This window comes from Onychomys torridus, chromosome 1 (assembly GCF_903995425.1).
Source record: "Onychomys torridus chromosome 1, mOncTor1.1, whole genome shotgun sequence".
NCBI lineage: Eukaryota > Metazoa > Chordata > Mammalia > Rodentia > Cricetidae > Onychomys > Onychomys torridus.
Genome location: NC_050443.1, coordinates 4,185,375 through 4,212,619, shown reverse-complemented (window position 1 = coordinate 4,212,619; position 27,245 = coordinate 4,185,375). Strand labels below are relative to the sequence as shown.

The following is a 27,245-nucleotide window of genomic DNA, read 5'->3' as shown; positions in this document are numbered from 1 at the left end:
TCCATTTCTTTAAGGTAAAAAAAAATAAATAAACCTCTTCCCAGGTGCTACCGAGTCTCTGGTACTCTTATTATGAAACTTTGGTTCTCACAGAACTTACAGAGCCACCTGTTGTTCCCGCCTGTGGTTGAAGACCATCAGACTCAAGGTCATCATGCCATCGATCCCGATGACGTTCTTGCTTATGTCCAGGTGCCTCAGGTTCTTGTGGCTACAGAACATGGATGCCAGAGCCTGGCAAGAGATGGAGGTGAAGCCGCATTGTTCCAGCCTGTGGGACACAAAGAGACAGAAGAGTAATTGCCATGTCCTATCGTCTGAGGACTCATCTCACACAGAGAGCACAGCCCCGGCTCATGCTACAGCTGAAGCATGTTGCAAGTCCCTAATACACATCAGTGTCTGCAGGTGATTATCCAGAATAGCGAATGAGGGGCTAGTGAGATGGCTCAGTGAGTAAAGAGACTCCCTGTGAAGGCACCAAACCCCAAGCAGCTTTTATACCAGGCAGGCATAGCTGCAGGTGTTCTTAACCCCAGTGCTAGGGGGTAGAGACAAGGAGATTATTAGGAGTTTTCTGGCCAGCTAGTTTAGCTGAAACAGCAAGCTTAAGGTTCAGTGAGAGTTCTTGCCTACCAGGGAAAAAAGTAGAGGGAGTCTGAAGAGAGCATTCAGTGGTTAAGAGCTCTAGAGAAAAATGCTATGTTAAAAATAATATGCTGGGTTGGGGATTTAGCTCAGTGATAGAGCACTTGCCTAGCAAGCACAAAGCCTTGGGATCGATCCTCAGCTCAAAAAAAAAAAATGCTAGCATATAAGAGTGGTGCTTGTAGCTGTTTGCTACATTCCCTCCTGAAGGGAGAAGGAGGGAGGCTCACAAAACCAGGTAAACTTACAAGGCCCAGAAAGTTCCCCAAATTTACAAGACTCACAAGGTCCCTTCCTAAGCTTGTTATAGGTGGTGGTAACTGCTGAGGAGACTCTTTAGTGGGGTTGTCAATGAGTTAGCTGTTTATGGGGCTCTAGAGAAGCAGCTTTTATGAGTTGTCAGCAATACTGGGTGGCCCCTGGAATGTACATTGCTAACCATTTTCCAGGTAATAATGTATTTTGAGAAGGACTATTCTGAAGCCTCCAGACTTCCGAGGGGAAGGAACAACCCAGAAGAGCAAAGACACTCTCTTATAATCCACCCTGAGAGAACATAAGGTTGAAGCACCCTGGCTTCAAAGGGGAAACCTGGGGCAACTCACTCCAGAATTAACAAGCCGCAGTCAGCTTCTGCCAGTGCTCCACAAAGTAGGATGATCCCATCGTCCCTCAGCTGATTGAAACTCAGGTCCAGACTTCTCAGGTTTTTATTGTTCTTGAGAGCCGACGTCATATACATAGAGCAAGCCGAAGTCAAAGAACACTGCCTCAGCCTATAAAGAAACACCGACCAAAACACTCTTGGACTGTACTTATTTCTTCCGTGTTTTTGGTAAATAGGACATCTTTATTAACCTCTCAGAGAACATGGTAGAAGAGATTGTATGTTAATAAATAAAGTTAGCCTGGAGATCAGAGGACATAGATAGCCAGCCATAAACCAAAGTTAGGTGCTGGTAGCACATGCCCTTTATCTGATCACATGGCAGGCAGAGTCTCTGTGCAGTCAAGGACACAGCCAAGCGTGGTGACATGAGCCTTTAATCCTAGTGCCAACCATAGAGACCTGGAGGTCTGTACAGACAGGCAGCGATGAGGAAGTGATGTGGCTGGGCTAAGAGCCAATAAGAAGGCAGAACAGCAAGGCAATAAAAGCATAGGCTAGACAGGAAGAAGCTGGTTCTCTTGCGAAGCTACGGAGACATGGTGAGCTAAGGTTAGCTGGTGGCTATTCCTATTTCTCTGATCTCTAAGGCCTTAACCCCTGTATTTGGCTCTGTGTTTCTTATTTAGTAAGACTGTTTAGAAATTTGTCTATAGAGGGGGCAGAAAAAAAAATGTAAGAACTGGAAGTTGGGGAGGAGTGCTGTGGAATGTTGCCTTCTGGCCATGACATAACTGTCACACTCATTAACTCACAACACCTATGGTTGCCTGTGTAAGACCTGAACAAGTTTAAGCCAAAAATCCACCATGGAGTGGGAAGGGTTTCATAAGTCCCTACCCCTAACCAAAGAGCTGGTGGCAGCTAGGAGAGGGAGAGCCATTTTTCTTTGGGTGTGTGGTCACTAGTAGGTTGCCAATGCTCTAATGGATGGCCACACACTCATGTGCTTATAAGTAAGTAGCATTAATTGGATGCAGTGGTGTGTATGTGCGTGTGGTGATGGCATAATGCACATGTAGCAAGGTCAGAGGACAATTTGCAAGACTTGGTTATCTCCTTTTACCACGTTGGTCCCTGGGCTCAAACTTGTCAGGCTTGCCATCTTGCTAGCTGAGTCGTGAGGTTTCATAGCCTCATTTCCTGTCAGCTCTGTGGTCTCTGCCTACAGACCTAGGCTGCCTCATGCTCCTGCCACCATGCCTTTCCCATCAGAGTAGAATGTACAGTCATGAAACACCATGAACTCTTCTTCACTCAAGTTGCTTCTTGTTGGATATTTTGTTACATCAAGGAGAAAATGACTAATATGGACTATGAGGAAAGCCATCTAAGGAATCCATGCTTGTGTGAGGTAAATGGTCAACAAAGTAGTATCGTTTAGAATGCATTCTGGCCCACAGCAGTGTGCTAGCAACAAGACATTCTTCCTCAGGCAGGAAGCCAGGTCTCATGGCATCATTCTGCTCTCAGAGGCAGAGCACATAAGTTCAAGGGTTCTCGCCTGGTGGTGGTGGCACACGCCTTTAATCCCAGCACTTGGGAGGCAGAGCCAGGCAGATCTTTGTGAGTTTGAGGCCAGCCTGGACTACCAAGTGAGTTCCAGGAAAGGTGCAAAGCTACACAGAGAAACCCTGTCTCGAAAAACCAAAAAAAAGTTCAAGAGTTCTCAAACATTCTTGGCTGGCACCATCCTTAACACCTTGGTAATTATTTTCAGGTCGTCCCTTCTGCCTCATTTAATTTGGAAACTTCCTGTTGCCATGACACCATCACTGAGAACACAGTCTTGCAAATACATGATCTGGCCAATAATGCAATCTAGTGTTTAGACTCAGAGACCTTCTACTTGTAGCTTCTCCAGTGATAAATATCTGATACTCCTCCATGTCCCTCAGATTGGAAAATTTCCACTCTGTGGCTTCATGCCTGAGTCTGGAGTTTCATCTCACCTCAGAAGACTGGGGTAAGGACTCGGCTACTTGGTCATTTGCCTCCAAAATGGAGACAGTAACAACTTTCCTCTATATTGTGAACTCATTCACCATCTCACAGCAGCTGTGGTTACCTGCATAAGATTTGCACAAGGTCAAGCCAGTCAACATTCTGGCATGCTAACGTCACCCTTGGTATAAACACAAGGCCCCGTTCACCACTCGGCATAGCAGGGGAAGTCAAGATAGCTGGGACCTGCAGCAACTAGTCACATCCACAGTCAAGAGCGGGATGGGAGGTGTAGGAGAGTGGAGGGGTGCGTGGGGGAGAGTAAATGCATGCGTGTACTCAGCTCACTTTCTCTTCTTTCATACAGTCCAGGACCCAGGCCTAGGGAATGGTGACATCCACTTTCATCCGAGTCTTCTCACATCAATGAACACAACCAAGACAGTCTCCCACAGATAGGCTCAAAGCCCCACTGTCTGATCTAGACAGCTACTCACTGAGTCTCTTCTCAGCTGACTTCTTATTATAAAAAACTCAACCATCACAACACTTAACACAGTGCATAAGTGAATCCATAATAGAGTCTCCTGGTCACCCCTCCTTCCCCACCTAGAGTTCCAGAAAGAAAATATTTGTAGACTTACACCAGTCTCTGCAAAGGACACGTTGAATATTCCAAAGCACTCCAGATATGCCTAGATCCTGCATCCGTCAAGTTGTTCTGTGCCAGGCTCAGGTGGGTCAGCACCTGACTGTGCCTGAGAGAGAAGGCAATTCCTTCACAAGAGACCTCAGTGAGGTTACAATTCTCCAGCCTGTGAAGAGGAGCACACAGACAAGGGGCAGTACATATATATACACATACATACATACACACACACATCCACCCATCCACCCACCCATCCATCCATCCATCCATCCATCCATCCACCCATCCATCCATCCACCCATCCATCCATCCATCCATCCACCCATCCACCCACCCATCCATCCATCCATCCATCTTTATTTATTTAACATCCTGGCTGAAGTCCCCCTCCCTCCTCTCTTCCCAGTCTCTCCCCCAAGCCCTCCTCTGTCCCCACTCCATAATCCACTCCTCCTCTGTTACTACTTAGGAAAGGGCAGGTTTCCCATAAGCATCAACAACACATGGCATATCAAGTTGCAGGAAGACTAAGCATCTCCCCATGCATTAAGGCTGGGCAAGGTGACCCAGTATGGGGAGTAGGGTCCCCAAAGCCAGTGAAAGAGTCAGAGACAGCCCCTGTTTCCACTGCTAGGAGTCCCACAAAAGGGCCAAGCCACACAACTGTCACACACATGCAGAGGGCCTAGTCAGTCTCATGCAGGCTCTCTGGTTGTTAGTTCGGTCTCTGTGAGCACCTATGAGCTCAGGTTGGGTTCTGTGAGTTTTCTTGTGTGTCCTTGACGCCTCTAGCTCTTACAATTGACAAGGGACAGTTTTTTTCATTCCAACTAGTTTTTTTTTTGGTATCTCTGTGTGTGTTATGCTGAGGGATGATTACTTTAACATGAGAACTCCTTCTAGAAACAGAAGGCTTCTTATGGCTATATCACCAGCTCTTGGGTTTTCCAAGTTTTGTGGGAGAGAAGATAACAGAGTGAAGGAACAATGGGGTCAGGAAAACAGTATGATAGAGAGGGAAACAGAGAGAGGGCTCACCAGCCAAGAGCACTGGCTGCTCTTCCAGAAGATCCAAGTTTGGTTCCCAGCACCCACATGGTGGTTCACAACCATTAACTCTAGTTCCAGGGGACCTACTGCCTTCTTCTGACATGCATGTTGCACACAGACATATATGCAGGCAAACACTCATATACATAAAATAAAACTAAAGAAATCTTTACAAAGAGAACAGCAAAAACTACCGTCTCAATGAGAGGTAACCCAGGAAAAGACAAAATTCCAGCAGCTAGAAATGGAAGGACATATTAAGTGCATAAATAGGTACAGATATTAGGGATACCACGGTGAATGGAAGACTACTGGGCCAATGATATGGTTGGAGGGCAAAGGCTCTGGCTGCCAAACTCGATGAGCTGAGTTAGATTTTGGGACCAGCATAGTGTTGGGAGAGAACTGACTCTTGCAAGTTGTCCTCTGATCTCCACATGTGTGTATGCACACACATATGCATGGATGTACACATACAAGTACATAATTAAAAAAGGAGATCATTTGGAAAAGAATCACAGAAGTATCAATTAAAACAATAAAGTGCCATTTGCTGCTCAACAGGCTGGCAAAACCAATAACTAGAGTCAGTCGAGAATTTCAAGTCCTGGGAACTTTGCTCTGCATTGCTGATAGGACTGGAAATGAGTACAGTCAGGCACAAAGCCTGGCGGACCAAATTCTGCTCTGGAATTCTGCTCCTGAAATGTCCATTTGAAACATGCATGTGTGAATCGATTGTGCATGTACATTCACACACACATATCACTGAAAATAAACTATTGTTCAAAAAAGGAAGCCCTGCACATACCACTGTCCATGTAAAATGTAAGGTCATCAAAACCTGTGTGTCATCCTGCTTAAGGATAAGTGTGCAATAATACTGCCGTGGAGTTAAAAGAGTCCAGCCTGTTCAGTTGCACTCAAGGTAGTTGATATGAGCAGAGAGGGGAGAATATAGTAATGATAATATTCTGTTTCATTCATTGGATGGTGGACACACAGAGCTCACTGTAATGATATAGTCTAGGGCATTAGGTGTAAGTACATACCTGTCTTAGAATTTCTATTGCTGTGAAGAGACACCAAGACCATGGCAACTCTTATAAAGGAAAACATTTAATTGGGGCTGGCTTACAGTTCAGAGGTTTAGTCCATTGTCATTATGGTGGGAAGCATGGCGGCATGCAGGCGGACACAGTGCTGGAGAAGGAGCTGAGAGTTCTACATCTTGATCAGCAGGCATCAGGAAAAGAACTGGCTTGAGCTTCTGAGACCTCAAAGCCCATCCCCTAGAGACATACCTCTTTCCACAAAGCCACACCTATTACAACAAGGCCATACTTCCTAACAGTACCACTCCCTATGGGCCTATAGGGTCCATTTTATTCAAACCACCACAATACCCTTAAAAGATTATTTTATTTTTTAAATTATGCATATGTGTCTGCATGGGGGTATGTGCTCATGAGTGCAGGTGACCATACAGTCCAGAAAAGGGCATTGGATCCCCTGGAGATGGAGTTAAAGGCTGTTTTGAGCATGGGTAGTTGGGGGCTGATCTTGGGTTTTCTGCTAGAGTAGCAAGTGCTGCTAATTGCTGAAGTCTAATCCTATGTAGGTTTATATTACTTTGATAAAATTCTATGACCAAAAGCAACTTGGGGAGGGAAGGGCTTATTTCACCTTATAACTACAGCTCATCATCCAGGCAAGTCAGGGCAGGAACTCAAAGCCAACGCCATGGAGGAATGTTGCTTACTGGCTTGCTCTCCATGGCTTGCTCAGTCTGCTTTCTTATAGACCTCCAGAACCACCTGCTCAGGGATGAGCATAGTGGAATGGGTCCACTCACATCAATCATTAGTCAAGTAAATGCCCTAGAGAATTGCCTATGGGTCAATCTGATGAAGGCATTTTCTCAGTTAAGATCCCCTCTTCTCAGAGATGTCTAGGTTTGTGTCAGGCTGACAAAACCAACCAGCACAGCCAACTCTCTGGGATAATTCTATATCTTGTGTTCCCTCTGTCACCATGGATGCTCATTTACACATCCATACAAATGCACCAACCATAAGACTCACACATGCTAAATACATGTACCTTCTCCCATTACGGTGAAGTGTTTTCTCTCATGGAAGTCCTGGAGCTACCAAATGATAAGGACAGGAAGAGAATTTAGACTTACGCCAGCTCCCTGAGGTGATTCATGGACAGGTAATTCACCCCAAAAATTCCTAGGAAATTCGCTCTCAGTAGCAGAGTCTTCAGTTGTGTACTCCTTTGAAGATCACTAATAAGATGAACCCAGTCTCTAGGGGTGGCCTCACAGTGCTCCAACCTAGAGAGGACACACATAGATAGCAAGCCTTACTCCTAGAGTGAATGGTACCCTCAAAGACCTCCCCCCTCTATCTATATACTTCTTCCAAGAAGGATAACTCTAGGAGTTATTTCTAGCTTCTCAGCCATAAACTTGGGGAACCTCCAACCAGCCAAGCTGCCAGAAGAGAACTCTCTAGTGTGTTGAGTTCCCTGAGAATTGTGCAGTGAGATCCAAGGAGCCAGCTTTTGGGAGTCACCACCCATGCATGCTGGGGTGGGCTTTCAGTGGTGCCACTGGTTTTGAGCTGTCTATGCTCCTGTAAGTAGCCCCTCACTTAGGCAACTGTAAGTAACTCCCAATAAACTCATGGGTTTACTAAGTTGGACTTGGATGATATCATTATTTTGGTTTATTGTCAGTTTCCTGGTATTTCCAGCATCCTCCTAGCTGCTGGGGGTGGTGGTGGGAGATTCCATGGCCACGCCTGCACTGTCAGTAGTCAGGTAGAACACCTAGTCACCCTAGGGCCTTGCATCTTATGTAATCTATGAGAGACCACTTATCTATGGTCTGCTCACTTTCCCTATTTCCTTAATAAAACTCTTAAAGTGGGTTTCATTGTTTATCTGTGGTCCATTCTCACCACTGGTAAATACAACATTTCCTATCTGGGGTGAGTGGACATTTGGTCATATCTCCCCAGGGTCAGTGCCCCATAGCGGTGAGGCATTTTCTATGCTATGTGGAAATGTCCTTATGGACTCCAGCACCATGATTAAATAACGTGCTAGTATTTAGAAATTGGAGGCTGGAGAGATGACACGGTGGTTAAGAGCACTGGCTGATCTTCCAGAGGACCTGGGTTCAATTCCCAGCACCCACGTGGCATCTCACAACCATCTGTAACTGCAGTTCAAGGATCTGATGCCCTCTTCTGACCCATAAGGGCACTGTTGATATGTGGTGCCCATTCATATATGGAGATAAAACATCCATACACATAAAATAAACAAATCTAAACATGTTCTTTAAAAAAGGAAAAAAAAACCCTAAAAAATATACCACCCCCCGCCCCTCCCCCCAAAAAAAGGACAACGGAGCTAACACTTGATCTAGCAATCCCATTTCTGGGCATTATGCAAAGTAAATGTCATAAAATTATACTGTTAAAGTTGAATAAGATTAACAGTAGCTGGGCATAAGGAAGCCAGGCGGTCACAGAGCACCTGACCATTCATTCTACAGAAACCAGCCATCCAGGTGCTGTTGCTACTTCCGGCCTCTGCCTTTACCTTACACACTGCAGAAGACACTGGGGGATTCCAGCATCACACAGGGCTTTCATGGCCTCCTCTCCCAGTTTTGTATGTTCTACTCTCAGCTGTCTCAGAATGCGGGTTTTCAGTCAGTCAAAACATGGAATACATCTTCATGCAACATACAACTCACATGCCTCAAAGTGAGGACGGAGCAGCATCCCATTACCAAGGGACTCCAGGGATCTTCCGTGTGTGTGTGTGTGTGTGTGTGTGTGTGTGTGTGTGTGTGTGTGAGGTCGGCATGGATGCCTTCCTCACTTACGCTCCACCTTATTTTTAAGAAGATTTTATTTTCATTCTTGTATGAATGTGTGTGTGGGTATGGGCACGTGCACCAAGTGTTCACAAATCCCCAAGGAGCCATAAGGGAGCATCAGATTGCCGGTGCAGCTAGAGTTCCTGGCAGTTGTGGGTCCGAAGAACTGAACCTGAGTCCTCTGTAAGAGCAGCAAGCACTCTTAACGGCTTGTCTCCAGCCCTTCTAACTTCTCTTTTTGAGATGGCAGCTTTCACTGAACCTAGAGTTCACCAGTTCGTGTAGACAGACTGGTCATCAGGCTCCAAGGATCTCTAGGATTATATGCACATTCCTGATTTTTAACACGAGTGCCAGGGATTTGAACTCAGGTCTTCATACTTTTCATGACAGGCAAACCACAGACAGATTTCTCTCCCCAGTCCCCACCGTTGCCATTTCCATGGTCATTGGACCCTAAAAAACATGATGACAGCTGGTGAGACAGACAGGGTCTTGGGAGGTTAACAAGTGACTATAGAACATAGTCACTTAAGGCCAACACAAAGGGCGCCATGACTGAAAACAGTGAGCAGGAGTGAATGAGTAGCTTAGAAAAAGCATATAAGATATTTTGTGTCTGTTTACATCTCCTCCTCCAACCTCTTCAGTGGAAGGACCTTGCCTAAGTTGCTAGGTGAGCACGGGACATTTTCTCCTTGAGGCATGTGTGCAAATTGACCTACACAATCCTAGTGTCCTTTTTTGTGTGTGTGCGTATGTGTGAGTACGTGTGTATGGAGGCCAGATGTCAATGCTGAATGTCTTCCTCGATTATGCTCCATTCCTTTTAAAAGATAGAGTCTTTCACTAACCCTGGACTTCACTGATTGGCTAGACTAGCTGGCCAGTGAGCCTAGTGGACCCTTCAATCTCGTCTCTGCCTTTTGTTGCTAGAATTATAGGTGTGCATGGCCCTGCCTGGCTTTTATGTGGGAGCTGGGACTCAGAACTGAGACCTTTGTGGTTATGTAGCAAGCCACCTCTCCAGCTCCCTCAGTGTCCTTCTTGGGCTACGGTAGTCACACTCAGTACATGGGAGCCAATACTAGCTATTTTAACCAAAAAAAAAAGGCAGTCAGATACTGGCCAAGGCCTATGGGAGGCCTAATGTTCTGTTTTAAGGAAGAATCAGTGGTTTGTGTATGTGATGAATGATTAGTTTTTTTGGATTTTAAAAGCCTCAGGGATTGGATGTACAGTTTAACAGCCAAAAGAACTGATCTTTATGATAAAAAAGACTTGGTGTGTGTGTGTGTGTGTGTGTGTGTGTGTGTGTGTGTGTGTGTATACATATGTGTGTGCCCACAGAGGCCAGAAGGGAGTGTTGGGCTCTCTGGAGCTGAAGTTACAAGCATAATGAGTTCTAGAATGGCCCGGCACTCCTCTCAGGCATGGTTCTGTGAGCTCTACTGCATAACTGCATTTAAGCCTTTCATCATTATTATCCTTTAGAAATGTATTATTATTATCATTATTATTATTATTAGTAACTTTTTTCTTTTGAGGTAGGTTCTCATTACCCTAGCTGGTCTGTAACTCATCATACAGAACAGGCTAGCCTCAAAGTGATAGATATCCACTTGCCTATGCCTCCTGAATGCTGAAATTAAAGCTATGCACTGCCACATCCAAGTTTATTATTATTATTATGTGCATTTGCATTTATGTGTACTGAGTGTGTGTGTGTTGAGTAAGCATGTGTACATTCATTTGCATGTGTTGAGTGTGTGTGTGTGTGTGTACATGTGTTGAGTGAGTGTTTGATTGTGTGTGTTTATGTATGTGTGCATATGTGCACTCTACAGGTGCCCGCATAGGCCAGAAAATGACATCTAATCCCTTGGTGCTGGAATTCTAAGTGTTGCAGTATGTTTGATCTCACCATGTGAAAGGCACCTTCTGACTGGTTTAATAAATAGCTGATTGGCCAATACCTAGGCAGGAGAGAATAGGTAGGACTTCCAGAGAGAGATAGGAACTCTGGGAGGAATCTGAGGTGTGTGGAATTGGCCAGTGGGACACAGAAGAACTCGGACATACAATGTGGAAGAGAGGTAACGAGCCATGTGGCAGAATATAGATGGAAATAAATGGGTTAATTTAAGTTATAAGGGCTATTTGAGACAAGCCTAAGCTAAGGCCAAGCTTTCATACTTAATAAGAAGTCTCCCTGTCATTATTTGGGAGCTGGCAGTCCAAAGAAAGTCCCCCTATATGTAAGTAATTATGAACTGCTTGATGTGGGTTCTGGGAACTAAACTCAGGTCTTCTATAAGATGAGTACAAGTTCCTTACCACCGAGGCCCCATTTTTATCCTTTTATGGGTGTGGGCACATTGACACACATTAGAAACCCAGTAATCCATTATACAATCTGCTCCCTTGGCATTCATGGGGCCAGTCATCAGCAAAATAGGAACTGATGTGACTTCTGGTTCCCCAGTTTGTGGCTTCACTCATCTCCCAACTCAAATTCACTTTCTGAACACAGTAATAATCATCCCACTGAGAGCTGAACATGGCATCCCCACCAATAGATGAATGGGTGAAAGTGTTTGCTGCACAAACATAAGACCTGAGTTCAGATCCCCAGCACTTGAATCAAAACCAGGATGTTTCTAATCCCAATGTTTTAGAGAAAGAAAAGGAAGATCTCTGGGACTTTTGGCTATGTAGCCTAGATGAATGAGTGAGCTCTATATTCAATAAGAGACCCTGTCTCAAAAAAAAGGGAGGATGCAATAAAAGTACTCAGTATTGACCTCTGGCCTTCATACTCACATATGCACAGGCACACACATACACAGACACATAGACACACACACATCTACAAATACAGCAGCAAAAGAAAATATGTATGAAAATACCATAATGAAAACACATTACAAATATAAAGCATTGAGAGCCACTAAAAATGATGCAGCTATCTACAAAAAAAATAGTTTAACATGTGCATTTCTTGCATATGTGGTGTGAAATGGAATAGTTTAACGTGTGTGTTTCTTGCGCATGTGGTGTGAAATGGAATAGTTTAACGTGTGTGTTTCTTGCGCATGTGGTGTGAAACGGAAGAAGGAACAAGGAAGTTAAATAGAAATGGACGTTTCCATGGACTTTCTTGCAGCCAGGAGCTGGCCACTGTTGTCTGGGATACATTTGTTTTTGATACTTGTTGGGATTTGAATTTGAAATGTTCCATATAGGGTTGTGTGTTTGAACACCCGGTCTGTGGTTGCTGATGCCATTTGGGAAGGTTATGGAACCTTTAGGTGGTAGAGACTCACTGGGGGCAGGTTTTAAGGTTTCATACCTCAGGTCCATTTCTCGTTTTGAGCTTCGTGTGTGTGTGTGTGTGTGTGTGTGTGTGTGTGTGTGTGTGTGTGTATGGTGCCACTGTACCTTTCCTACATATTGCCAAGTCTTCCCCAGTATGACAGGCTCCAACTTTCCGGAACTGTGAGCTAGAAAAAGCCCTTTCTCCCTTCAGGGGCTGTTTGTCAGTGTATTTTGTCATAGTTACAGAAAAGTAAATACATATGGAATTCGGCACTCACTGCAGTCTCTGTAGCTTACACTGGGGCTTCTTCAGGGCAGTGGCGAGTATCTTCATCACTGGGTCCTTCATGACGCTGTTGGACACAGCCAGCACTTCCAAATTTTCACTTGTTTCAAACACAGAGCAGACATCTCGCCACCAGTGGAAGAGAATCTCATCCTCTTTCATTCTACGCAAAAGGAAGAAAAAAAGGAATCGGGGCCCAAGACTGACATTAAACTTAAGGAAAATTTGAGTTTGAATTTGAAGAAGTGGTCTGGGAACCTGCAGGCCACTCCAGCAATGGAAGCAGGTGGGCTAACTGCAGATCTTCACCTCCCCTTCAGTGCCTCCAAAACCAGTTCCCAAGTCTTACCCACAGCCCTGTAGCAGACACTTGCACCAGGGTAGCATGCATCCTAATTGGTCTAATTAATAAATAAAAAAATCTAGAGTGAGATATCAGGGTGAAAGCTGAAAAGATTAGAGAAGTAGAGCAGTCAGTCACTAGTTCTCACCTCTATAAAATCCTCAACTGAAAGGGAGTGAGCTCCTGTCTCCTCCCCACCTTATAGTTACCTCTCTGCCCAGCCATATAACTTCCTATCTCCACCTCCCCAGTGCTGGGATTAAAGGCATGAGATCCCAAGGGCTGGGATCAAAGGTGTGTGCCACAACTGCCTGGCTCTGTTTCTCTTTTACACTAGATCAATCTCATGGAGCCCAGGGTGGCCTTGAACTCACAGAGTGCTGGGATTAAAGCTGTGTGCCACTACTGCCTGTCCTCAATGGCTAACTAGTGGTTTAGCTCCACAATCTGATCTTCAGGCAAGCTTTATGTATTAGAGCACAAACAAAATATCACCACACGCCATTCTCCTAACTCCCAATTCTTAGTGTATCAAACAGATCTTCCTCCAAACTTCCTTCTCCCCTTCATTGCTTTATCCCAGCTTCCAACTCCAAGAGGCATTCTCAGGGAACCCACAGGCCATTCTGGCCAAGCTGAAAAATATTTGTCTCTCTCTCTCCATTCCTGTAAGTTCAATCCCCTATCTTATCCCCAGCCCTGTAGCAGACTTTCCGCCTCAACCTCACCTTACTCTCTGACCCTATTTCCAGGGGACTAAGCAGATTCTGGTGTTAACACCCACTCCCTCTCAAGCTCACCTTCCTTCCCTAACCCCATTCCTAACTGTCAACTCCCAATACCTAGAAATATATTCTACCCGGGACCCCTAGTGGGCACAAATAACCCAGGGGAATTTCCAACACACAAGCCACCATAGTCTCCTAAGAACCAGAGCGGGCAACAGAAACCAAGAAACAAAACACCCATCCAACAAAGACAAGAGTAGATATCAGCTCCTAGAATTACAATCTTTCAAAACCCAGATGCCTAGACACCAGCATAAAAACACAACCATTAGCACCCAAGGTGGTACGTCTTTACTGGAGCCCAGCAACTACACCACAGAAAGCCCTGAATATTCTGATGTAGCCAAAGACAAGAAAAAGACCATAAAATAGCCTTTCTGAAGATGATAGAGGTCCTTAAAGAGGAAATGAATAAATCCCATAAAGAAGGAAGGAAATGAATAAAACAGTTCAAGGCCTGAAAATAGAATCAATCAAAAACTAAACTGAGGAAAATATAAAATGAAAAATGTAGGAACTAAAACAGGAACCTCAGAGGCAAGCTACACCTACAGAATACAAGAGATGGAAGAGAGAATCTCAGGCATTGAAGATACGATAGAAGAAATGAATACATCAGTCAAAAGATGTTAAATTTAAAATAAATCCTGGCACAAGGCATTCAGGAAATCTGGGACACTATGAAAAGAAAAATCTATGAATCATAGGGATAGAAGAAAGAGAAGAAATCCAATCAAAGACAAAGAAAATATTTTCAAAAAAAGTCATAGAAGAAAAATTTCCTTACCAAAAGAAAAAGATGCCTATGAAGGTGCAAGAAACATATAGAACACAGAATAGACCATACCAGAAAAGAAAGTCCCTTTGGCACATAATGGAGAAAATAAGATATTCCATGAGAAAATCAAATTTAAACGATATCTGTCTACAAATCCAGACCTATAGAAGCTGCTAGAAGGAAAACTCCAACCTAAAGAGGTTAACTACACCCAAGAAAACACAAGGAATAAATAATCCCAGGCCAACAAATCAAAAGAAGGGAAACACACACACACACACACACACACACACACACACACACACACACACACACCCCAAAATAAAAACAGGAATCAACAACCACTGCTCATTGATCTCTCTCAACATCACAATTATCTAACAAAAAGACACATACTAACAGAATGGGTTAAAAAATTACCCATGCTTCTGCTGCAGCCAAGAAACACACTTTAACATCAAGGATAGACACCTCTTCAGGGTAAAAGGCTGAAAAGACATTCCAGCAAATGGACCTAAGAATCAAGCTGGTAGCTAGGTGCACGCCTTTGATCTCAGCACTTGGGAGGCAGAGGCAGGTGGATCTTTGTGAGTTCTAAGCCGGCCTGCCAGCCCAGTCTACAGAGGGTCAGGACAGCCAGAACTACATAGAGAAACACTGTCTCAAAAAACCAAAGAAGAAGGAGGATGAGGATGAGGAGGAGAAGGAGGAGGAAGATTAATAATAATAATAATAATAATAATAATAATAATAATAATAATAAAGCTGGTGTAGCCATTAATAGCTGACACAATAGACTTCAAAACTAAATTAATCAGAAGAGATAGAGAAGGACAGTATATACACATCAAATGAAACATCCACCAAGAGGACATTGCAGTTCTTAACACCTATGACCCAAACACAAGGGCACCACCCTGCACACACACTGTTTTCTCTCATAAAAGAAACACTACTACAGCTTAAATCATATATTGGCCCTCACACAATGATAGTGGGAGACTTCAATAACACACATTCACCAATAGACAGGTCATACAGACAGAAATCCAGAGAAATGTTGGAGCTAACAGACCTTTTAAACCAAATGGACCTAACAGATAGTTACAGAACATATCACCCAAACACATACAAAAAATATGTTCTCCTCAGCACCTCATGGTACTTTCTCTAAAACTGACTGTATACTTAATCACAAAGCAAATCTCATCAGATACAAGATAATTGAAATAACCTCTTGCATCCTATCAGACTACCATGGATTAAGGTTGCATAGCAACATCAGAAACAACAGAAAGCCTATAATCTCATGGAAACTGAATAACTAACTAATGAATGAAAAATTGATCAAGACATTAATGAAGAAAAAAAATGAAAGACTTCCTAGAATTGGATGAAAATGAACACAACACACCCACATTTGTGGGACACAATGAAGGCAGTTCTGAGAGGCAAGTTCACAGGAAAAGTGCCTACATTAAAAAATGGAGCAATCTCAGATCTCATACTAGTAACTTAACAGCACATCTGAAAGCTCTAGAACAAAAGGAAGAAACCATACCCAAAAGGAGTGGATTGAAAGAAATCATCAAAGTCAGGGCTGAAATCAATAAGATAGAAAAAACAACAACAACAAAACCAAATAAAAAGAATCAATGAAACAGAGAGATTGATAAGATCGACAAATCTTAATCCAAATTAACTCAAAGGTAGAGAAAGAATATTCAAGTTAACAAAATTAGTCATGAAAAGGGGGACATAACAGATCCTGAGGAAATCCATAGGCTCATATGGACATATTTTAAAAAACCTGTTCGACACCAAATGGGAAAAACTAAAAGAAATGAATAATTTTTCAATACATACAACTTACGAAAGTTAAATCAAGATCAGATAAACAATTTAAATAGACCTATAACCCTTAGTGAAAAAGAAGCAGTCACTAGTTATCCCAAATAAATTAAACCCAGGGCTGGATGGTTTCAGCACAGAATTCTACCAGAATTTCAAAGAAGAGTTAATGCCAATACTCCTAAAGTTATTAAACAAAATAGAAATAGAAGAAACATTGCCAATTTCATTTTATGAGGTCACAGTTATCCTGATACCCAAACCAAGTAAAGACATAACAAAAAGAATTATAGGCCAGTTTCCCTTATGAACATAGATGCAAAAATACTCAATCAACTACTTGAAAACCGAATCCAAGAATATATTAAAAATATCATTCACCATGATCAAGTAGGCTTCATTTCAGAGATGCAGGGATGGTTCAACATACAAAAATCTGCCAATGTAATACACCATATAAACAAACTGAAAGGAAAAAACCACACAATCATCTCATTAGATGCTGAAAAGTCTTTGACAAAACCCAACACTCCTTCATGATAAAGGTCTTGGAATACAGGGAACATACGTAAGCATAATAAAGGTAATTTACAGCAGGCTGACTGCCAACATCAAATTAAATGGAGAGAAACTCAAAGCAATTCCACTAAAATCAGGAACAAGATGAGGTTTTCCACTCTCTACAGGCCTATTCAATATAGTACTTGAAATCTTAGCTAGATCAATTAAGACAACTGAAAGAGGTCAAGGGGATACAAATTGGAAAGGAAGAAGTCAAAGTATCTTTATTTGCAGATGACATGATAGTATACGTCCTAAAAATTCCAGTGATCCTCAGATTTCCAGCGGGGAACTCCTATAAATGATAAACATTTTTAGCTAACTATCCTGATACAAAATTCACTCACATAAGCCCTCTGACATACAAATGAAAAACTGACTGAGAAATAAATCAGGGAAACAACAACTTTCAAAATGCCTCAAACACTATAAATATCTTGGTGGTAACTCTAACCAAGAAAGTAAAAGATCTATATGGTAAAAACTTTAAAGCACCAAAGAAAGAACTTGGAGAAGATATCAGAAGATGGAAAGATCTCCCATGTTTATGGATTGGTAGGATTAACATAGTAAAAATGGCTATCTTACCAAATGCAATCCCCATCAAAATCTCAACTTAATTCCTTACTGAACTTTAAAGGACAGTTTTCACCTTCATATGGAAACACACACACACACACACACACACACACACACACACACACACACACACCCCAGGGTAGCTAAGACAATCCTGAATAATAAAAATACCGTGGGAGGTACCACTATCCCCATTTCAAATTGTACAGCACGGTATTGATACAATACTGCCACAGTAGTCAAAAGAATCCAATTGAAGCTCCAGACAAAAATCCACATCTATGGACATCTGAGTTTTTATAAAGAAACCAGAAATACACAATGGAAAAAAATGGAGATGGATCTTATACCTGACATTGCTTGGGTGACCAAGGACCAGAGACTAGATAGTCCAGAGATCTAGGGTAAAACCAAATAATACTAGTCTAAAGCAAAACATGTAGTAATAATAAGAGATTTTCTATTCATTTTACACACCAACCACAGATTTCCCTGTCCTCCCTCCTCCTGCCTCCCAGCATCCTCCCCCATCCACTCCCATTCCCACCTCCTCCAAGGCAAGGTCTCCCATGGGGAGTCAGCAGAACCTGGTAAATTCAGTTGAGGCTTCAAAAATATGAAAGGAAAAAAAAAGAAATTCCCAAAGAATTAATAAAGAATTATGTTTTATTAAAATAATAAAATAAATTGGTACTGCCAAAAAATGTAGCAATAAAATGACTCCTAATGACATTCTGCTATACTCATAGATCAGTGACTTGCTCAGCCATCATCAATCAGAGAAACTTCCTCCTATAGCACATGGGAACAAATACGGAGACCCAGAGCCAGACAATATGCAGACTGAGAGACCTTGAACACTCATCCCCGAATGGGGCATCTATCAAATCCCTCCCTTCAAGGATCAGGGAACCCTTTGGAAGAGGAGGAGGAAAGTGTTTAAGACCCAGAGAGAATGGAGGACACTAGGAAAACAAGGTCCTCTAAGTCAACGTGATCAAAGCTCATATGAACTCACAAAGCAGCATGCACATGGCCTGCACATGTCTGCACCAAGTCCTCTGTGTACACATTATCGCTCCCAGTTTCCTGTTTTAATGGAATTCCAGAGCGTGGCAATGAATGGGTCTCTGTGTCTTGTGCCTTCTCTTGGGCTCTTTTCCTTTTGTTAGTTTTGTCCAATTCCAATGTAGTTGCTTTTGTTTTCTCTCGTTATATTTTATTAATCATTTTATTTTATTTTAATCATCCCTTAGAAGCTTGTTTGTTTTAGAGACAGAAAGGGAGTGCATCCAGATTTGGGGTGGGGGAGGGGAGTAACTGGGAGGTATACAGGGAAGGGAAATTGTAATCAGGACACATTATGTGAGGGAAAAAAATCTATTTTCCATCAAAGGAAAAAGAAAAAAAATACATGGAAAAACAATTGAGGAAGCACAGGGCTGGCATTTAAGACGAAAGAATCAGGCCAGTTGTGGTGGCACACGCCTTTAATGCCAGCACTCGGGAGGCAGAGGCAGGCGGATCTCTGTGAGTTCGAGGCCATTCTGGTCTACAGAGCAATTTCCAGGAAAGGTGCAAAGCTACACAGAGAAACCCTGTCTCGAAAAACCAAAAACTAAACCAAACCAAAACCCCAAATCAGTTAGAAGAATCATTCAAAACTAGAGCGAAGAAAGATTTGGGGCTAGATGGTACCGTGGGTATGAGCACTTGCTGCCACGCCCTTCAATCCACATGCTAAAAGGCAAGAACCAACTCCTGCAAGTTGTCCCCTGACCTCCACATGTGCACCCTGGTATGCATGCATGCACCCATATCTACATCAAAAAAATAAAATATTATTTTAAAAACTACCTAAGTGGCTGGAAAGAGTGGTCCAGAAAGATTGCTGCTCTCATAAAGGACCAAGGTCCACTTCCCAGACCCCACCTGTTGGCTTACAACCAACTGTAACCTCAGTTCCAGAGGATCCAGTGCCCTCTTTTGGCCTCCGAGGGTACCAGGCACACATGTGGTGCCCAGACATACACACAGGCAAAATATTCACATGTATCAAATAAAACCTAAACAAAACAAAATAGTAACAACAAAATGAAAACACAATTGCTTCTGCCAAAGTCTAAACACTCACTGAGAGCCATAGGAAAGATCTACTGCGCTGGACCCCAGGTCCTTGTAGAAGTCTCTTGAGAGAGTCAGTTCTACTTTCTTCAAATCTCGACAGTGCTTAAGGCAAAAAGCGGCTGCCTCTAGGTCTTCTTGGCTCTTGATTTTCAAAGACACTTTTTGATAACCCACCAGTGAACTGATTGCAAAGTTCTCCTCCCTGGTTTCGGTCAGACAGTGGAAGAGCTGTGAGGTCTCATAGCATTGATTGCTATTCAAGTAGTTTATCACTTTTACGACCTTTAATTTGTTACCTAAGAATAACTCGCACTTGAAGGATCTCAACACAATCTTGGTACACTCATCATTTAAAAGACCAAAAAAGAAAAGCCCCATCTGAGACTGATAGGTTTCACGTTCTCTTGACAAAATGATCAGATCCTGGATGTCTCTGTGGCTCAACCAGTGATAGTACATGTCTCTTTGAGCATAACAGAGAATGTGAAACAAGGCACCCAAAATTTCCTGGAAGATAAACAGGGTAAACACGTAATGGTCCCTTTGGCCTTCTAGCTTTTGAAGAATGTTCACTTGAAGAAAAGTGTCTATGGTGGCCTCCTCCACCATGACATACTGAAATTCTGTCTTATTAAACACACTCTTCTGGTACCATATTCCGTAGGCAGCCAGATGGCACACACCTTCCAGTTGCTTTTGGTAATCCCTACTGGAAAGTTCCTTAAATATTGTATGGAACAGGGTTGCCAGATACAAGACAAACACAGATGTCGCATTTGGGCAAGCCTTTGTGAGGTCTACTGTCTCTTCCATTTGTCTACTTAGACAATAACATACCATCCAGCATATCACAGGGACCCGACACGTGGACAAGAGGATGGCGTTTTTCATGGCAAAATCCACAGCTTCATCGCCCATCCTTTTCCTATGGAAGTACAACCTGAAATAGTTGAGTGTTTCAGTCCTACTAAATCCTGTCAGGGTGACATGGATGGGATCTTTGACTAAGAGTTTAATGCTTTTCCAGGAGGCTGGTCTCACCATGATCAGGAGTGTGGCTTCTGGAAGCATCGTTTTGCTTAGCAAACTGCTCAGGAGAAGAGACCCAGGCAGCTTCTGGTTCCAGTCTTCTGTCAGACCAATTGGCTTTGTGATGAGGGAACACATGAATTCCTCAAAGCCATCAAATAGGAGCAGAAGTTGGTCTGGTCTGGATAAAATCTTAGATGCTAGAGCCTGAGACCTAAGCCCTTGGCTCTCAATCCACTCAGAGAAACTGTGCTCTCCCACCCAGCTCAGTTCTCGGCAGTGGAAATAGAAAGCATACTTGAACTTGTGTGCGTAGAACTCATTGTGTGCCCACATCCCCATGATCTTTCTGGCCAGGGTTGTTTTTCCAATACCAGGAATTCCATGGATGACCACCGTATTAGGCTGTCTCCCCTGGGGACTCCTAGGTAGAAAGAGACATGGCAAGATAGCATTGTGTTTTTTCACCTCCTTGTATAAGAAATCCATTTGGTTTCCAGGCCAGATGGTTTTGTCCCATTCAGGGAAATTATTTTTCACCACGTGTTGTCGGTACGCCTGTATTTGATCTAGAGTCATGAAGAAACACAGAGAACACCTTCAGACTTTTTCAGAGCACCAGTTTAAAAAAAATACAGCCACCTAAATCTACTCTAATCTCCACAAGATATTTGCATTTCCTTTGGAAGCCATCTTCCCACTCTCAAGACCTCAAACTAGATTGTAAGGATATTCATGACAGTGTTGTTCACAATAGTTACATTATGGAACGACGCAAGCTAGGGCCTAGCTACAGCAGGAATCTTAATCCATTCTTCCATCTCTTGGTGTCTAGAGATATCAGAAAAAGGATTCTAAGGGAAACCAAACCAAACAAACAAATTACACTAATGTGTAACAGACTCTCTCAATCAAAATGTATAAGGAAATGGACCCAGAGAGAGCTAAGTGCCAAAGGAAAGCATCCTGCCTTATAGATGTAGTCAGACTTCCACTGTCTGTGGTTTCTGCAACATGTATTCAATCAGCTATCTACTGGAAATACGTCTAAAAGTTGCATTTGTGCTGAATATGTACCTATGTTTAAAATTCATCATTCCCCAAACAATTCAATGTAATGGTGACTTGCAGGCCTGGCAAGCGGCTCAGTGGGGAAAGTTTCATCCTGCCAAGTCTGATGACCTGAGTTTGATCCCCAGGAGAGAACTGATGCCAGCAAATTGTCTTCTAACCTCCATATACATACTGTAGCATGTTCATGAGTGCGTGCGTGCGTGTGTGTGTGTGTGTGTGTGTGTGTGTGTGTGTGTGTGTGGCAAAATCCACAGCTTGATTGCTCATCATTTTGCTTCTGAAATACAACTTGAAATAGTTGAGTGTTTCAATCCTATTAAATCCCCCACCCCAATATAAATAAAAGAAAAACCTAATTACTTTGCTTATAGAATTTACATTATATTAGGTACCAAATGGGACATCTAAAGCACATTCCCTTCCTCCAAAGCTCATAAATCATTGAGGAAGATGAGGCAGAAAGATTGTAAGAGCCAGAGGAAGTGAATGTTTGTCATGTTAAAGTGTTTTCAGGATCCATCAGGGCCATTGTACTCATAAACTCACAAGAGACTGTGACTGCATGCATAGGACCTGTACAAGTTCAAGCCAGTCAAAATCTCAGCATGGGAGAGGGAGGGGCTCATAAAAATCCCACCCCTAGCTGAGAAGCTATTAGCAACTGCTGGCTGTGGGTGGCTGTGGGAGTCAGTTTTCTTCAGGTGTGGCCTCCGAGAGGCTGCCTATGTTCCAGTAGATGGCACCACACTAATGCACATATCAGAAGCACGAAGTGTACCCAGTGAGTTTAAAAAAAGAGCAAATTTAGTTAGGAGAGAAAAGTGACATGGGTTTTTGGGAGGACTGGAGGAGAGTGAATGGAAATAGATTTGATCAAAACACACTGCGTGCATGCATGCAATTCTCAAGCCACGAGAAAAGAAACAATTTGCTGATGATCGGAAGTGGGAGGGAGGGATGTGTGTAAGTTAAGCGCAAGTACTGCATCACTGCGTTTAAGAGACTCAAGCACCCATGCATTTTGATAGGATTAACTACGCACTAGTTTTTCTTAACTAATTGGAGATTTTTTATCAGCTAATATGACCTTTGTCATTCATTGGACTCAATTCGAGGAGCTTTGCTGGAAAATACACTCTCAAGCTGGTGCTCTTTAAATTAGCTGGGGGTGAAGTTGGCTACTCTGCAAGGGAGAGACTGCTCAAAGCCAGGTTCTACAAAAGGCTGGCCCATAAGAGAGGCAGAAAAGCATCTTTGATGATGTTTTTAGATCTCCTGTATCCAGGCAGGTTGTAGGCTGGGCTTCCTGTGGTCACATGAATCCACAAACACTATTTTTGCCTGCGTTTTGATGAGAAGAGACGCTACCCACCTTTATGTAAGTCTACATTGATGAGCCAACCAAGCTTCTTGTTTCAACCCATACCCCATTTTTACTAGACGGGCACAGTTACCCAGCACATACCACAATCTTCTCTCGTCAGACTCAGTGGTGTTCTTCCTAGATGGAGGCACATTGGTTCCAGGGTAGGAAGAATGTCTGCAATAGATGGGAAAAGTGACAATCTCATCAGAATAAACTTCCTCAACAGGATCTAATGGGCATTATACTGGTAAATTGTCAGGTGTGATTTAAGGTGACTGAGAAACTGAGTCTCAGAGTGGGGTCCCCATCTCTACACTTCATACCCAAGCATCTATATGTCAAGTGCTCTCCAGGACCCTTATTTTTTCTGGGGGTGGGGAGAAGGGCTTTTTACTCAACTCTGTGACAGGAGATAATAAAACAGTTCAAGATACAAACACTACGTCCTTGAGAAGGGCTGGAAGGTAAATCATCTCCAACAGAGGTTTATTGTTTATCCCATAATATAAAAGTGTCTACAGTGGGAACTAGAAACCTGGAATTCTGCCATGGGAAACTCATGGAGAAAAAGCACCATAATGAACCCTGGCTGACTGCTTCAACTTCTTCAGCAGGTTTCTGCTGTATGTTGTAAGTGCCCGATTCGATGACATTATCTCTATCTATTGTTATTTTTTCTTTTGCTTGGAAGCCTCACCCAAGGGGGTTCTCTGCTCTGCCAGGGACTTGTTCTCTGTCTGGAAGTCCAACTGGCTGCCTTTTCATTCATTTATATTTCATAAGCACCTTTTATACAATCTAAAGGTAGTTTTAAAAAATGAGAAAGAGAGAGACAGAGAGAGAGAGACAGAGAGAGAGAGAGACAGAGTGAGAGACAGAGACAGAGAGAGAGACAGAGAGAGACAGAGAGACAGAGAGAGAGACAGAGAGAGAGAGAGACAGAGAGAGACAGAGAGACAGAGAGAGAGACAGAGAGAGAGACAGAGACAGAGAGAGAGAGAGAGAGAGAGAGAGAGAGAGAGAGAGAGAGAGGAGGGCAAGAGTCACAGCACAAATGTGGAAGCCAGAGGACAACCTCTTGAGACTCAGGATTTTCTCTCCTGTGGTGATATTTTGTGTATGATCTAACAAATAAAGCTTGCCTGAAGGTCAGAGGGCAAAGCCAGCCACTGTTTAGCCATAGAGGCAAGGCGGTGGTGGCACACACACCTTTAATCCCAGCACTAGGGAGGTGGAGACAGGAAGTGATATGGCTGGGCAGAGAAAGGAACATACGAGCTTAGAGCCACTTTTGGTGGAGGATTTCATAGAAGTAAGAACTAGTGGCTGGCTGCTCTGCTCCTCTGATCTTTCAGCTTTCACCTTGATATCTGACTCTGAGTTTTTATTAATAAGACCAATTAGGATTCATGCAACACTCCGCTGTGTGATTTTTGCGGCAGGATCTCTCTCTGTATCTCTGTATCCGTGCTGTATGCTCCAGGCTAGCTGGCTCAGAAGTTACTGGCTAATTCTCCCATCTCTGTCTCCCACATTGCTGTTAGAACACTGGGATTTCAGATTTTGTAAATCTGAAATTCAGCTTTTATAAAAAACGTGAGTTGGCCCCAAACTCAGATTGTCAGCCTCACATTGCATTTACCACTCCCACAACTACTTCCCAGCCCTGAAGATAGTTCTACACAATGTTTTTAGTGTCTCCTGAGCCACTTCCCAGCCTGGAAGATAGTTTTATACAATTTTTTCAGTGTGCCTGTATTTTATCTACAGCCTATCCTGTGAAAGTGGGACTTTCCACTTGTGTCATCATGTTGGTGGCCCAAATGTTTCATATTCTCAGACAGGTTGTTGGGTTAGGATGGTCAACCTAACCCAGTATGAATGTACACACTCTGGCCAGGGAGAGGGCTTGTGGGTAAAGGTGCCTACATGATGAGAGCAGAGTGCTGACCCACGAGGGTTGTTCTTTGACTATCCCATGTATGTGATGGCATGTGTTCACCCCCACCCACACCTAAAATAAAAAGTGTAATAAAATAACCAAAACACACATGCACACATTCATATACATGCATCATATCACATATCTATGTATATGTATGTATGTATGGTGCACACATTGTATATGTTTACATATGTAACATGTGCACATGTTTACAGTCATTGTTTTTTACTACTCACAGTTGCTATGGTTCACATGAGAATTTAGAGTTAGATTTATTTCTGTTTTTTTTTTTTTTTTTTGAGACAGGGTCTCCATTTAGCCCTGGTTGTCCTGGAACTTGCTACATAGACTAGGCTGGCCCCAAACTCACAGAGAGCCACCTACCTCTGATTCCCAGGTATTGGGATTAAAGATGCATGCCATCACATTGAGCTTAGAAAGTTAGATTTTTGTGAGTTTCTGGTTACTGTATTTTCATCATCTGAGTAAGATACATTGTTTTGCATATATCTTACATATATCAAAGAGGTATCTTGTTCAGCATATTACGAATATATTTGCATAATGCATTGTTTAAATATGTTCTATCAAATATGTTCCATTTGATATATTATATATTTAGATATTGTTGATTCATTAACATTGGACTCACAGACAACAGTGTTACATATCATGACTGACACTTTAACACAACAGTTTCTTCATAAGAGAGCAGTCTCCTTGGATGATTGTTTAGCACTACATTTGGAACAATAAAATCAACTAAAGCACAAAGATGTGGTATAGCCTGGACTGGAGATGACATTTGTGCACAGGACAGAGGCTTAATACATTGCCTTACTTGAGCTCAGCTAGGAACTATAGGTCAGCTTGTTGCTCTGACCAGGTCTATGAATGACCGAGAATGCTTGTCTTTTGAGATAGGGTCTCGTGTATATATCCATGACCCGAAACTTACTGTGTAGCCAACGAATACACTAAACTTCTCGTCTCCTTGTCTCTACCTCCCTAGTGCTGGGATTACAGATGTGAACCACCACATCTGGTATATGGAGTCCTAGAGATTGTGCATGCTAGGCAAGCACTCTACCAATGGAACTACACCCTAAGTTTTCTGTGTTTTTAATCACAGACTATCTCTTACAATTAGTATCTCTTTAAGATTTTAAAAAGATTGGGGAGGAGGAGCTGGAGAGATGGCTCAGAGGTTAAGAGCACTGGCTGCTCTTCCAGAGGTCCTGAGTTCAATTCCCAGCAACCACAAGGTGACTCATCTGGTGCCCTCTTCTGCAGGATGGAATACAGGGGATAGAGAGATGGCTCAATGGTTAAGAGCACTTACTGATCTTGTAGAGGTCCTGGGTTCAGTTCCCAGCACCCACATTGGCTCCTCACAACTGCCTGTAATTCTAGGATTGGATGCCTTCTTCTGGCCTGTGAGGGCACCCCCAATGGACACATGTGCACACACAAAAATGAAACTGAAAAGTTTTACAGATTTACAAATGCAGTAGAACAGAGTTTGCCTGGAGGGTCAATCCATTGTATTACCGAACTCTTTGTTTTCTTTTGCAGGTGGACAGTAAGTCACACGGTAGCCACTATTTAGTTCTCTACTCCCACACCCACCTTGCATACTGTGTTATCACTTACCCTTTAGCTCCTTCTCGACCAGGGAACAAATTTTTTTCTTGTTCATTGAGTTCAGGATTTCAAGAGCCACACGCCAAGCTAGTACTCCAGGAAAAATTTCTATTAAGAGGTGAACCATCTCTGCCCAGCTGGCTCTGTCTAGCTGCTCCCAGGTGGTGCCGAGAGTATCCGGCAGGTACTGCTCATTCATCAACACCTGCTTGAAGATTTGTAGATCCTTCTTTTTTAAATAACTCATGTACACCATGACCCCATTATCATACGGGGAGGCAAGGAACTGAGGATATGTTCCAGTTCTGACTGAAGAGAGATTGCTAGACGTGGGAGGGATGTCAAGGGGTAGGGCGGATCTCTGAATCCCCTCACTCATCCTGAGGCAACGTGGATGACACCTCTCTATTAATGACAGATACAAACCCAACAGTTGAGAACATATAGGACCTGTGAAGACAGGACATGATCAGCGGTAGAATCCTGACTACCTTAAGGTTCAACCACAAGCATTCTACTTTTTAAAAAAAGATTTATTTATTTATTTATTTATTTATTTATTTATTTATTTATTTATTTATTTATTTATTATGTATACAGCATGTATGACTGCAGGCCAGAAGAGGGCACTAAATCTCATTACAGGTGGCTGTGAGCCACCATGTAGTTGCTGGGAATTGAACTCAGGACCTCTGGA

The 27,245-nt window shown here is 42.9% G+C and overlaps 1 protein-coding gene across 1 annotated transcript; it reads right to left on the bottom strand.

The window, feature by feature from the left end:
• Positions 1-96: 96 nt before the first annotated feature.
• Nlrp8 (NLR family pyrin domain containing 8) lies at positions 97-26,927 on the bottom strand. The gene is made up of 9 exons (XM_036204907.1): positions 26,558-26,927; positions 23,059-23,133; positions 19,498-21,088; positions 12,456-12,626; positions 8,577-8,669; positions 7,147-7,299; positions 3,904-4,074; positions 1,254-1,424; positions 97-271 (listed from the first exon to the last, which is right to left on the bottom strand). The coding sequence occupies exons 1-9, from the start codon at positions 26,925-26,927 to the stop codon at positions 97-99; spliced, it is 2,970 nt and encodes a 989-aa protein (XP_036060800.1).
• Between the last annotated feature and the right edge of the window lie 318 nt (positions 26,928-27,245).